At 41.9% G+C, this 13,139-nt stretch overlaps 2 protein-coding genes across 2 annotated transcripts; one reads left to right on the top strand and one right to left on the bottom strand.

Moving 5' to 3' along the window:
* The first annotated feature begins 890 nt into the window (after positions 1-890).
* On the top strand, positions 891-3,980 carry dynlt3 (dynein light chain Tctex-type 3). The gene is made up of 5 exons (XM_058051986.2): positions 891-1,059; positions 2,094-2,135; positions 2,330-2,453; positions 2,538-2,615; positions 2,689-3,980. Exons 1-5 carry the CDS (start codon positions 1,036-1,038, stop codon positions 2,760-2,762), a joined length of 342 nt encoding a protein of 113 aa, XP_057907969.2. The 5' UTR covers positions 891-1,035; the 3' UTR covers positions 2,763-3,980.
* Positions 3,981-4,844: 864 nt separating this feature from the next.
* Positions 4,845-10,586, bottom strand: cybb (cytochrome b-245, beta polypeptide (chronic granulomatous disease)). Its single transcript, XM_058052275.2, has 13 exons — positions 10,484-10,586; positions 10,141-10,233; positions 8,911-9,021; positions 8,762-8,846; positions 8,537-8,685; positions 8,279-8,460; positions 8,065-8,197; positions 7,901-7,993; positions 7,584-7,837; positions 7,069-7,231; positions 6,769-6,915; positions 6,574-6,698; positions 4,845-6,505 (listed from the first exon to the last, which is right to left on the bottom strand). Exons 1-13 carry the CDS (start codon positions 10,526-10,528, stop codon positions 6,388-6,390), a joined length of 1,698 nt encoding a protein of 565 aa, XP_057908258.2. The 5' UTR covers positions 10,529-10,586; the 3' UTR covers positions 4,845-6,387.
* Positions 10,587-13,139: the final 2,553 nt, after the last annotated feature.

Below are 13,139 nucleotides of genomic sequence, written 5' to 3'. Positions count from 1 at the left end.
AAAAAATAAAGATGCAAGGGCCCACTTTGATAGATTTTAGATTCATATCTTTAATATACTAAATATCAGTGGTACATTCATAAACAATGTTAAAACCAACCAAAGTTCAGATTATGCTAAGTTAAATTTGTGTACAGTTTTCATTTTTTCAGTTAATTGGTTCTGTCAGGTATGATGGAGCCTATCCCAGCTGTATTATCGCAAAAGGCAGGGTACACCCTGGACTGGTCACCAACCAATAATAGGTCACATATAGACATTGGTGGGGACAGAAATCTTTCCCTGGGCTGGGCAAGGTGAGACCATCACTCATATAGGGGAGGCATAAGTTGATAGCTCAATTTTTTAGATGCCCATTGGGGTGACCACAGCAATTAATAGCTGAGCAGTGTTTTCAATGTGGGCTGCACGGCAGTCGAGTGGTTAGCATGCAGGCCTCACAGCTAGGAGACCAGGGTTCAATTCCACCCTCTGTGTGGAGTTTGCATGTTCTCCCTGTGCATGCGTGGGTTTTCTCCGGGTACTCCGGTTTCCTCCCACATTCCAAAAACATGCTAGGTTAATTGGCGACTCCAAATTGTCCCTAGGTATGAATGTGAGTGTGAATGGTTGTTTGTCTATATGTGCCCTGTGATTGGCTGGCGACCAGTCTGGCGGGGGTGCTGGGATAGGCTCCAGCACCCCCGCGACCCTTGTGAGGAAAAGCGGTAGAAAATGAATGAATGAATGAATGTTTTCAATGCATACCTTTTGGATTCTGCTCACTATCATGGCGGCCAACAGAACAACCATCGCTTGCAGTTCTTGCAAGACTTTAATTGACAGACCATGGCGCGCATACGTACTGAGCATGCGCAGTAGTGTCTTAAAACTGCATGTATACGGTATATACGGCTTTTCTCCAATAGATGGCACTGCTCTAAGTGTTCTCGTCATATTGTTCTTTTCCGTGATCTCGTTGACTGGATTCGAAGGCAATGCCCCGGTTTCGTCTTTGTATTTCTATAACAGCAAATACTTAACATATCCCAAGACATGATGGATGAATATCACAACGAGGTTTGTGTTTGACACTCATTTTTCTCTTACGGTAGGAAAGCTAATGGCTTGCTTGTTAATTAGAACTAATTTAGCTAGCCATCCACATACAATACGGTACTAGGAGTGATAGCTAGCCATCCACATATATACGGTACCAAGAGTGTTAGCTAGCCATCCACTTACATACAGTACCAGGAGTGTTAGTTAGCCAGCCACATACATACAGTACTAGGAGTGTTGGCTAGCCATCCACATACATACGGTACTAGGAGTGGTGGCTAGCCATCCACATACATACGGTACCAGGAGTGTTAGCTAGCCATGCATATACATACGGTACTAGGAGTGTTAGCTAGCCATCCACATCCATACGGTTCTAGGAGTGTTAGCTAGCCATCCACATTCATACAGTACGAGGAGTGTTAAGCTAGCCATCCACATACATGCGGTACGAGGAGTGTTAGCTAGCCAGCGACATACATACGGTACCAGGAGTGTTAGCTAGCCATCCACATCCATGCGGTACCAGGAATGTTAGCTAGCCAGCCACATACATACGGTACCAGGAGTGTTAGCTAGCCATCCACTTACATACAGTACCAGGAGTGCTAGTTAGCCAGCCACATACATACGGTACCAGGAGTGTTAGCTAGCCAGCCACATACATACGGTACCAGGAGTGTTAGCTAGCTAGCCAGCCACATACATACGGTACCAGGAGTGTTAGCTAGCCAGCCACATACATACAGTACCAGGATTGTTGGCTAGCCATCCACATACATGCAGTACCGGGAGTATTAGCTAGCCATCGACGTAAGAGTATGTTAGGTGTAACTGTTAATCCTGTTTATATTGTAAAACACTGATTTAAGCGGTAGAATTTGATTGATCATTGTATTTGAATGTTTTTTTAAACACTGATAATGGGCTCCAGCCTTCCATTATTTTTGCTGTGTTCCTCATACGTAAAGCTCACGTAAACATCCATCGGTGATGCTACTATTTTTCCACTACTCCCATATTTGCCTCATCTTAAATCTTGCTTCTCGCAGGGCTCGTTCAACACGGAGGAAGCTGACAGCATTGTCAAAGAGGTACCTATGTTGATTGTTGCCGAAGCCATTACAGTCCTGTGCAAACATATTAAAATACTAGTTCATAGTTAACGTAACCAATTGTGTGTTTTGTTATAAGAAACTCCCAGATGATGAAAGTAGGCCTGTGATGTAATGCACCCTGTGACTCTTACATGATGCTGTCATCTGACTTGTGTGTGTGTGTGTTTCAGTGTATTGATAATGTAGTAGGTAACGAGGACTACAATCAAAGTTTGGTCAACAAGTGGACTTCCACTATAGTTGAGCGTTGCCTCACACAGCTGGTCAAACTGGGGAAACAGTACAAGTACATCGGTGAGTTAGAGTCTAATAATACAATAAATGACCCCGTCGATACGATCTTCCATTTAAACAGTACATGCCATTGTTTGTCTGTAGTTACATGTGCCCTGATGCAGAAAACTGGCGCCGGATTGCACACGGCAAACTCCTGCTACTGGGACACAGCCATGGACGGTACTTGAGGAGCATCAGCCAGGCTGGTTTAAACGATCCGTGCACGTTGTCTCACTCATGCGTGTGTTTGCAGGAAGCTGCACAGTGAGGTGGGAAAGCCGCACCATGTACTGTGTGGTCAGTGCGTTTGCCGTGGCCATCGCGTAGCGTGGTGGCAGATGTTCCATGTTCCACTTCCACACAGAGGCTGTGACCGTATGCCCCACAGCAGCAGCTTTTTATGTGTATCATTTTGAAAAGAATTTTAAAAATAATGGGACTGCATGCTGCAGCTACAATTTGTCTTCAGGCTATCGCTATAGAAGAGTTGAACACATCAGAAGGAATGCGTGTCTATTTATGAGCAACTCGTCTAATTATTAAAACAATATACATCGCCAATTAAGCTGAGTGAGTTCAGTGTTTGTGGAGGAGTTTGTATCTAATTGGGACAGGAGCATGTGTTACGGCAGCTAATTTAATGATGCGGTATGTCAATGGTGCGGCCAAAAATAGTCTAAGAATTCCACCGCCACATACGACACCAGTAGTGGGTTAAAAGACAAAGATTGTGCAAATAAAAATGTCTATATTTGTCACAATTACAAATTAAACTACATAAATATTGGTGTTTCGACAGAATAATCCTTTTGGTGTCATGGGCATATGCTCGAGCCTATCCCAGCTGACTTTGGATGGGAGGCGAGGTAAACGTAGACAAGCATTCCCACCCACATTCATACCTATGGACAATTTGGAGTCGCTAATTAACCTAGCATGTTTTTGGAATGTGGGAGCAATGCAAACACCACCATCTACTGACTGCATGGCCAACATGCTAACCGCTGATCCACTGTGCAATCAAAGTTGAAAATATTAAAGAAAAAAATAGAAAAAACAGAAATATAGGAAATTATATATATATATATATATATATATATATATTTAAGAATGCGGGAAACAAAACCAAATGAAGTTGTAATTTTTGGAGAATTAGGCTGGGGAAAAAGTTGTACTATGGAAATATTACAGGAATAAAGTCAATATTACAAGAAGAATGTTACATTTATAAAATGAAATAAAAAACAGCAAGCAGCAAAAATTTGGGCAAAAGAGCGTAGACTGAAGTTGATACTAACATTAAGTAGGCCTTTTCATCTATATACGTATATCCCAAAGTGGAGATGTTTTCCTTGAAATACAGTGTATATATACGTACGTACCTTGCTTTACAAAATATCAAAGTGGCCCTCGCATCCTTTCATTTTTCACTAAGTGGCCTGAAGCTGGACAAAGTGCTGACAGCCCTACTGTTCAAGTCCACAGTGAGTACACATACACAAATACCCTCTCACCAGCGCCAAGTAACTTTCAGTCATGTTATGCTAATTTACATCAGTGGTTCCCAAACTTTTTACAGTCACCTACCCCCTTCAGACATTTGACATGAAACCATGTACCCCCTACTCCTGAAACTTTGATTAATTAGTTAATTAACTTGAGATATCATACATAATTAATTGGTTCATTCATGTAAAAGTAATTCCAAGTGAAAAATGTTTATTCTGCATGGTGACATTAGGATAAAGTTTGACATGAGCACTGATAGTAGTAATAGTAGATACTGCTTCACTTCATTCCACTCAGGATGGCTATGGGTTCTAAGTCTTCATATTCATTTAATAGCAAATTGAAGGGGAGAGTTTAACAAACATGTGAAAGCGTATCCGTCCAAAGATTGGTTTAATGTTGATGTCTGTTACAAGTAGACCATTTTGTAACATTGTCTTCTTGTTTGAGCAACAAGTGGTTGGTTTTGTAAATATCACCTATTTTGGGCTTCATCTGCATGTGCACAAGTCTCCCTGAATGCAGCAGCAACTTGTGTCAGAGGAGTTATGTGATGCGCCTGAATGCACCATTTTAGAAAAATACTGCAGCAGCACTGATAGCACTTTGCTAGTTTTAATCCTGCTTGTCCATTATCTGACTGGAATCTTTCCATGGTGTCCCAACTCGAAAATAATCACTGCCCCCTTTTTAATAGTATCTGAAATACAAAAATACATACAACCACAGATAAAGCCTAATTTTCAAATTCTGCGGGGATTAATTAATTGGAATATACAGTACATATAAATGAAATCTTCAAGATGAAACACTCTTAATGCACAAAGTAATCATTCAAACTTACGGTCTCCTCACACTGTGACGCGTTCAGGCGCAGTCATAATTTTGAGTGTTAGGCCCTAATTGTTTTTTCATTTTTATTCGCCTACCCCACTTTGGTAATCACTGAGCTACAGTATACATTCAATGATAGCTGTGGCTGTAGCAAATATTTTTACAATTTCAATCTCAATTGTAGTAATTTAGCTTCATTCTTTAACTTATTTCTCCAGTATCTTGTGGTTAAGCTTACTATGACATTTTTGCACAGTTGCTGGAAATGGGCCTTTCTCTTACACAAGTAAAGGATCTATCTAGCTACATTGTTGAGCCGAGACAATTTTCTTAGATCAGGGGTGTTCGCATTTTTTCCATCAAGAAAAAATGACAGCAAAATTGTTGCATTCTGTGATATAAAGATGCTATAAATGTATGAAAACCAATGTAATGTAGGTCGATATGTGCCACGCTATATGCAGGGTGCCAGTACATCACAAAGTGAGGCTGGCACTTTGACCCCCTCCGGTTTCAGCATACCAACGTGGGAATTTAGAACAATTGTTCTAACTGCATAGCGATGTGACTCACAAAGATGAAAACGAAAGCAGCAAGAAATGTGCATAGAAGTGCAGTGCAGAAGTGAAACAACCACTTGTTGCCCAGGTGCCATTTTCTGCATGCAGCTGTGTGCTTGTGTGTGTTTGTTTTTGTATTGGCCCTTGGTATATAATTTAAGAATTAAAATAAGTTATTATTAAGAACATGTATTATTAGATATTACACAAAAGTGCTTTGTCACCTAGATGCCGATTATATGTTCAGTTAGCTTAGCATATGTTCACCTATAATACAGTGGATTGGTTTTAGCATCACAAAATGCACACATTTTTATGTACACAGCCCTCGGTGGAAAACATTTGGAAGGCTCCAATGTTTCCAAAACGATATTGATAATATACAGTAGATCTTCTATAGCAAATTGAAATGAAGAAGTGAATATTTTCCCGTTTGACATTGTGATATATAAAATGCACCATGAGAGTGGATAAGCAACTAACCGAAAACAAAAAAAACAGAAGCAAGGTTGTGAAACCGACTAGTGATGCACTGCTAAAGCAGAACAACGTCAGTGTGGAAAGTACCACAGAGTTCATTTCTCCGCTTTTGTGCAACAGCGGCACTTTTGCAAAACTTCTGGTGGGATGCAAATGTCAGTCTTCCACCTGAAACTCTTGGTCTTTGTAAAAGTCCAAGGCAGTGGTTCTTAACCTTGACCCTAAGGGGTCGGTGAGTCGGTCTCAGTGGTTCGGCGGCGACACGCCCTGCTTGGATATCACTGCTGCATTTATCGCTGATATCGGATATCTCTGCATTTCTGGGTCAATCAATGCTGCTGGGAATTTATGGACATGTGGTCAGACATGCACAACATGGATTGACATGTATCACGGAAAGCCACAAACCTATACAGGATGTCTTGGTTCTGAAAACGATCATGTTATTTTTCACTAAAGAAGGGTTTGGAGAACGCGCATACGAAACTGTTGGGGTTCGGTACCTCTAACAAGGTGAAGAACCACTGGTCTGAAGACACGCCCATTTGCTGACTGTGTTGGCCACCATGTTAAAAGTTTTCTTTGTTAAAAATGAACTTGACGTCAGCTTCTGAGTGTGACAAACACTGTTTCTCCAGCGACTTGCCCAGTTGTGGCGGCCCGCACAGGAAGACTCCGACTTTGGTTCTGTGGAAGAACCCTAGTGAATTCATGGGACCGTCCCAAAATCTGGATAGATGAGTGTGTAATCTCACCCAGGGTGCTTTGATGCAATGGTGGTGAACTCCGTGTCCCAGTTCGGCTTCCCGTAGAGAGTCTTCTGCTTGAGCCCTGTGATTGGGTCGTTCTCCGCCTCGTGGTGCACCCAGAAGTGGGCCGCCTAGGAGTAACAACAGTTCAATAGTGAATGTTCCTGCCTTGAAAAACCAAAAAAACATGGCGTTTGCTACCTCAGCCTCCTTCCAGCGGGTGAGGTAGATGTTGTAGCTCAGGAAGTCTGTCACGTTCTTCTCCGCCATCTGTCCCTCCAGCGACTGTAGCAGGTCGGCAAACCACTCAAAAGCCTGCGTCTCCGGGCATAGCCAGTAGAAGTAGATCTAGACAGGACCATTAGGGAGATAATTTTGGTTTCTTTTCTCACAGAAAGCTACTAGTTCACCTGCAGTGGCGGTGCTCGTAACGTAGGTGTGGTACAACAGTCACAGGTTGGAATCTTTCACTATAGCAGATGTTATGTGAGGTGGTCTCACCTTCTTGGTAAAGACATCCTGGTTTTCCTGGATGCGTTTGTACCACACAGACTTGAGGATGGATGCAAAAGGCGTCACGCCAATTCCCGCCCCCACTAGCATGACTACTTCGTACCGAAACACGTCCTCGCTGGCAGTGCCAAATGGCCCATCGATGGCCACCCTGTAAATGTCCATGGAGTCCTTAAACACAACTTAGAACATTTTGTTGCACTTCCGAAGACTCATCATGTTAACAATACACAAATTGTGGATATTTTCCGGTCCCTGAAGGATATTTGTTATATTTTCTAGCAGGATCGTAGCAGATAAACCTTTAGATGCTGCTCAGATGAAAACGTACTGATTAATGGATGCTATCAACCCGTGAGTCTGTATCTGCTCCTGAGAGGTAAACAATTACACAATAGGCCACCCGGCGTGAAGATAAGCCTTGCATTTCTTATCAAACAACTGCTGGTGGCAACAATCAAACATAATCGGTGGCAATTTCAAGAAAAACAGTAATTTCCTACTTGGGCAGTTTCCAGGCCTCCTGAGGCTCAGTTTTGTCTCCCCCGCAGGCTTCATACAAAGCCCGAGTCCAGTCCCCAACAATACGGATGTGGACACTGAAGTAGTCCTCCTCGGGGGCGGAGGTCATGGTAAAGGGGTGCCATTCCAGTCTGGAGACAGATGGACATTGGATGAAGACGTACTGGCCAACCTCCATGCGAAAACCTTTCTTCTTCATCTGCAACTCCAGAGTTTTGGAGGGATGCATCACCACCTGCGGTCCACATTTGGTTAGATTACCATCACTTCACATTTCTTACTAAACCAGTGCACTCGCCTTGGTGATCACCACTTTCTGGTGGGATCGATAGATCCGAAGGAGCCTCTCGCATACATAGAGGATCATGGGCCCCACAATCCACTTCCAGGTCTGGAGAAATGCAATGTGAGACGGAATTGTGCACACAACGCTAACTAAGGTCAGTTCACTTGGTGGCATACCATTGGCGGGTTTCCAGCAAACTTTGGAACCGCACAGTCTGACCCGTTCCTGCCCCAGTCCTCAAACCTTTCGGCACAGACCAGTGGGTCATTTGTGTTCAGGCTGTCGGGTGTCTGTCCTCGTACGATCCTCCTAAACCGCAAAGCCACATACTGATTACCAGCATTGAGGTAATACAAGAGGAAGTTATTGTTGGACTGGTTTCTTTCCTACCCAAAGCCGTGGAACACCAGTCCAATGAAGAACAGAACAAAAAGGTGATGCGTGTACCAGAACACCTCAAAGTATGACCTTCGGATGACTTCCATTGAAGAAGTGATGATAAGGATGAGGGCTAGTGTGATGACCACACCCGTCACCCCGGCGATGGTTGTAAACATGACGATGGTCGGGTTCTACAACAAAGTAACAGTTTCAGACTGTGGTCTCTTTCTGTGGCCACCTGTAAAAAAAAACAAAACCTTGACTCACAGTTTCATTGGACCTAATGGGGTTGAGGAAGGACGCATTGTCACCATTGCCAATTTCCGACAGAACGAAGGGCAGGAAGCTGCTGTTCCGTTTTAGCTGAGCATCCATGAAATACTCAAAGTTGAACAAGTGTGCAATGATGTGCACGGCTTAAAGTCAAGGACAGGTCAAAGTCAAACGGGTAACAAGTATAGATGCCCGATGAGCAGATCGCAATGACAATACCTGTGTGAAAGGCAATCATATAAGCCACCAGCTTGTGGAACGTGATGTTCCGGTCCAGTTGGCGAGCAGCTGTGCGGCTGCAGAACTAAGGACCTATTCAGTTAGATGAACAAGGACCTGAACCTGAAGACAGTTGTAAGGTTTGGTACCTGAATGGAGCCTCGCAGGAAGGAAAGTAGATTCCTACAGACCGGCAGCAAGATGAGCATGCAGTTGAAGTTGAGGCAGGCGGCAGGAGCTCGAGCCCATGACAGAGCGTGCTGAAAGAGACAGTTGTTACTTGGAATGTAATTGGACTACAGCCCATAGAAAATGCTTTGAAACTTCCTTAGTCCTGGAATGGGCAAACTACAGCTCCTATAATCCTACGCAGGTTTTTAATCCGTCACGCTTATTCATTCATTCATTCATTTTCTACCGCTTGTCCTCACGAGGTTCGCGGGGGGACGGGTGCTGGAGCCTATCCCAGCTGTCAGCTGTCTTCGGTCGAGAGGCGTGGAAGTCGTCCCGGAGGTAAACACTGCAGTCATGGCCAATAATTTGCAGAATGACCTTATTTTGACGGTTTAAGTCACTCCCACAACCTTTGGTCACATGCTCTTTGGTGTCTATCATACTAATATACTAGAATCATAATTATTGCTGATCTGGTAGACCTTCAAACAGTTAAATTGATGCATGAAGCACACAACAAAGGATATAAATATAACCTTAGGTAAAATTACATTTACTCAAACATTGAAACAAAATTATCCATTTTAAGAAACAGGAGGAACAAGGAAGAAGAGTCCTGAACCATTGTCTACATGTCTAATCATTACTACATTTATTACTTCTCATTTCTTCGTACTACTATTACCAAAACTACATTTTGTTACACCCCGCTGCCTCCAGTTGTTCTATGTTATGATACCCAGTTTCTAACAACCGCCATAAGAAATAGTCCTGAGGAACAAAAGCAAATATTTTTGCCCTGTTTTGTATGTATGTATATTTATATATATATGTATATATATATATATATGTGTGTGTGTGTGTGTGTGTGTATATAAAAATATATATATGTGTGTGTGTGTGTATATATATATGTACATATATGTGTGTGTCTATATATATATATATAAGTCTGTATGTATGTACGTATGTGTGTATGTATATATGTATGTATATATGTATGTATGTGTGTGTATGTATATATATATGTGTGTATATATGTACATACATATATATATCCACACACACATACATATATGTGTGTATATGTGTGTGTGTATATACATGTGTATATATGTATATAAATACATATATACACACACACACACATATATATATATATATAAACACTAAATAGAAGTCATGAGCTGAGAAGTCGGACTCACCCCGAGCAGCACTCGTGTGTAGAACCACTTATCGACTAGAAAGGCCATGTAGAAGTGGACGAAGAGGAAGGCATTAATCCCGAGCCAAACAAGCTGTTAAGCACACAATAACAAGAACATTGAGTCCACCTGATGACTGTTCAGTCCATTTTCAATTCCATCTTTTGATTAATTCGACTGGAACTAATTAGACTTAGAAATAAATGATCCCGTTGAACTAGTGCACATGTCTGAGCTGAAGAAAAAGGACTCTCCAGCATACATCAGTCAAAGAAATATCCATATAAAGGTTTGGGTTTGAATGCTGTATAAAAAAGGAATATTCAACATTAAACAATCTCACAATGACAAAGATGGAGAGTCCCTCGTTGGCTGCCAAGTTCCCCATGCTGAGCGTGATGCTGTAGAAGCGATTTTAAGAGTGAATGCACGCCTGCTAGAACGCTTCAACTTTTTCTTTGGGGCAAATAGGGAAGTGGACTCCACTACACTGTGTGCACAACAGGGGCGTCACTAGGTTCTGAGGACGGGGGTGGGGGTGGGGGGGTAGACATTCAAAAAAAAAACAAAAAACAAATAACAAACAAGAACCGGGATATAACAGATTTAGTAGAGATACTCATTTGTTTCAGGCCGCCATTAAATGTACACAAGTACACACAATCTACACTGCAAAACTCTGCAACCATTCTGTCCAGTGGACAGTGATAAATTATATCATAATCTTTATTATATTATTAATTAGCCTATTATTATTACTATCATCATTTTTCTTCTTCTGATTTTTACTACTACTAGTAGTAGTAGCAGTAGACTAGTATTAGCCAGCTCATTGGCTTGCTTATTAGCCTGCTTTTGCCCTATTATATGAAATTTGTCAGAGATTTTTTTAGTAAAAAAATCTATAAAAAAAACATAAACATTATTTAAACAACATTACATCCTTTTTTTGTAAAAAAAAATCTATTCCATTTTTTTTAACTATAAAAAATATCAAATTATTTAGTATTATTATTATTTAGCAATATCTAATTTATTTTTCAAATTATTTATTATTTTAGCTGAAGCCCCCCCAAAATAGGCCTAATGACGCCACTGGTGCAGAACATGTTGGGTTGATTGACGTCATCGTCACAGCTTATGAACGAAAGGTTTATGAACGTTGGTATCCTGACTGACATGATGGGCTTTCTCAACCACCCGTCCACCATCAGACTCACAAGCAAAGAAACCAAGAAGGTGCCCGCTGCCCACCTTAAACGGGCCCGTACAAGCACCACCTTTCAGGTGACTGTTGAGAAGGAAGTAGACATCGGATGGTGACACTGCGGAGGAAGTGGCAGATTTCTCAACTCCAAGCAAAGGCATTACCTCAGGTTTCCTGTTTCAAGCATGGTGCAGGCAGAGATACAACAGCGACAAATCCATCTTTTCCATGCATGTCACGTCCTGAATTCATATTCAATAATTATTATTGTCTGCTGGCAACGGCCGCGGTTGAGGTTAAATTGCTAGATTTTCTACGTAAATGCTGGAGCTCATCATCATAAGCTTTTCACTTCATTTGGATGGACGCTAATTAGGAGGACTATTCTGGAGTTCTGGAGTTTGCATGTTCTCCCTGTGCATGCGTGGGTTTTCTCCGGGTACTCCGGTTTCCTCCCACATTCCAAAAACATGCTAGGTTAATTGGCGACGCCAAATTGTCCATAGGTATGAATGTGTCACAATCTGCATCGCCTCCGGTGTGACAGTTTTGTTTTTCACGTTGTTTGCCTTAGTTCCGGTTTTCATGCTCTTATTTTGTAGTTCTTCCTGTGTTTGTCTGTCCTGTGTTTCGTTACTTTTACACTTTCTTCTACGCACACCTGTTTCCAATTTGTTTCTTGTATTTAGTTCAGCCAGGTGCGTCCTGTTTTTGTTGGTTCATTGTTTGTCCTTTACTACGTGTCGTATGCCAGTGCTGCATTCGCCGTGTTTAAAAAAGAAAGAAATAAAAGCTGAGCTTTTACCTGCACCAGTCGTTTCATCTCTGCATCCTGGGGTCGCATCGCAACACCTGCATGACGAACCGTGACAGAATGTGAGTGTGAATGGTTGTTTGTCTATATGTGCCCTGTGATTGGTTGTACCAAAGAGAGCTGGGATTAGGCTCCAGCACCCCCCACAACCCTAGTGAGGATAAGCGGTAGAAAATGAATGAATGAATGTTCTGAATTGTGAAATTGTGAAAGTGAAGCCTCATGATGAACACAGAGCATACAAACAATACTGATGCCACAGCGCCCTCTACCACAAGAACTCCAACTGACATGACTACAAGCAAGTCCTTAACATTAGTTAGTAGAGCTGTATGGTGCATCTTTTTGAAATCTGATTTTTGGGGGGTTGGTACACAGGCGAAAGGATTTCCCACCCAGCACTGCAATCTTTATTCATAAAAGACTTTTTACCTGCACTTTGGTGGTTGTAAAATCAAGTCCACTTATTATGAATGTGCCCGTTAGTACATGCACTGGGAGAACATAAACTCCACACAGAGATGCCCAAACTTTGTCATGAATAAATCATGATCATAAATGCATACTGTATATAAGCAAATTGTGGTTTTTTTTCATTAAGCATTTTCATGTATAGAAATGGAAATTGAACTAAAATACAAACATAAGGCATTCAGAACATGCACTCAAAAGACGTGATGAATTGTAGTATTCTACACTGGTCACTAGGTGTCAGTAATACGGCTTATTTTCTGTTATGAATATGAGTGTCATTGTTATTTAATGTAGGCTGCACAGCGGCCTAGTGGTTAGCATGCAGGCCTCACAGCTAGAAGACCCGAGTTAAATTCCACCCTCGGCCATCTCTGTGTGGAGTTTGCATGTTCTCCCCGTGCATGCGTGGGTTTTCACCTGAAGACAGCTGGGAAAGGCTCCAGCACCCCCCTCCATGACCCTCGTGAGGATAAACGGTAGAAAATGAATGAATGTTATTTAATC

The sequence above is a fragment of the Doryrhamphus excisus genome, linkage group LG15, assembly GCF_037039965.1.
Source record: "Doryrhamphus excisus strain RoL-2023G ecotype Guam linkage group LG15, RoL_Dexc_Guam_v1.1, whole genome shotgun sequence".
In the NCBI taxonomy this organism is placed as follows: domain Eukaryota; kingdom Metazoa; phylum Chordata; class Actinopteri; order Syngnathiformes; family Syngnathidae; genus Doryrhamphus; species Doryrhamphus excisus.
The sequence above is the reverse complement of the archived record's forward strand: the minus strand, read 5'-3'. Positions and strand labels throughout refer to the sequence as shown.

Bases quoted from the DNA above. Each gene is read 5' to 3' on its own strand.
- dynlt3 (XM_058051986.2), top strand. From the start codon at position 1,036: ATGATGGATGAATATCACAACGAG. The intron at 1,060-2,093 runs GTTTGTGTTTGA...TGCTTCTCGCAG, and splicing joins TGGATGAATATCACAACGAG to GGCTCGTTCAACACGGAGGA. The intron at 2,454-2,537 runs GTGAGTTAGAGT...GTTTGTCTGTAG, and splicing joins GAAACAGTACAAGTACATCG to TTACATGTGCCCTGATGCAG.
- cybb (XM_058052275.2), bottom strand. From the start codon at position 10,528: ATGGGGAACTTGGCAGCCAACGAGGGACTCTCCATCTTTGTCATT. The intron at 7,994-8,064 runs GTATGCCACCAA...GCATTTCTCCAG, and splicing joins TTGCTGGAAACCCGCCAATG to ACCTGGAAGTGGATTGTGGG. The intron at 6,916-7,068 runs GTGAGACCACCT...GGTCCTGTCTAG, and splicing joins AGGATGTCTTTACCAAGAAG to ATCTACTTCTACTGGCTATG.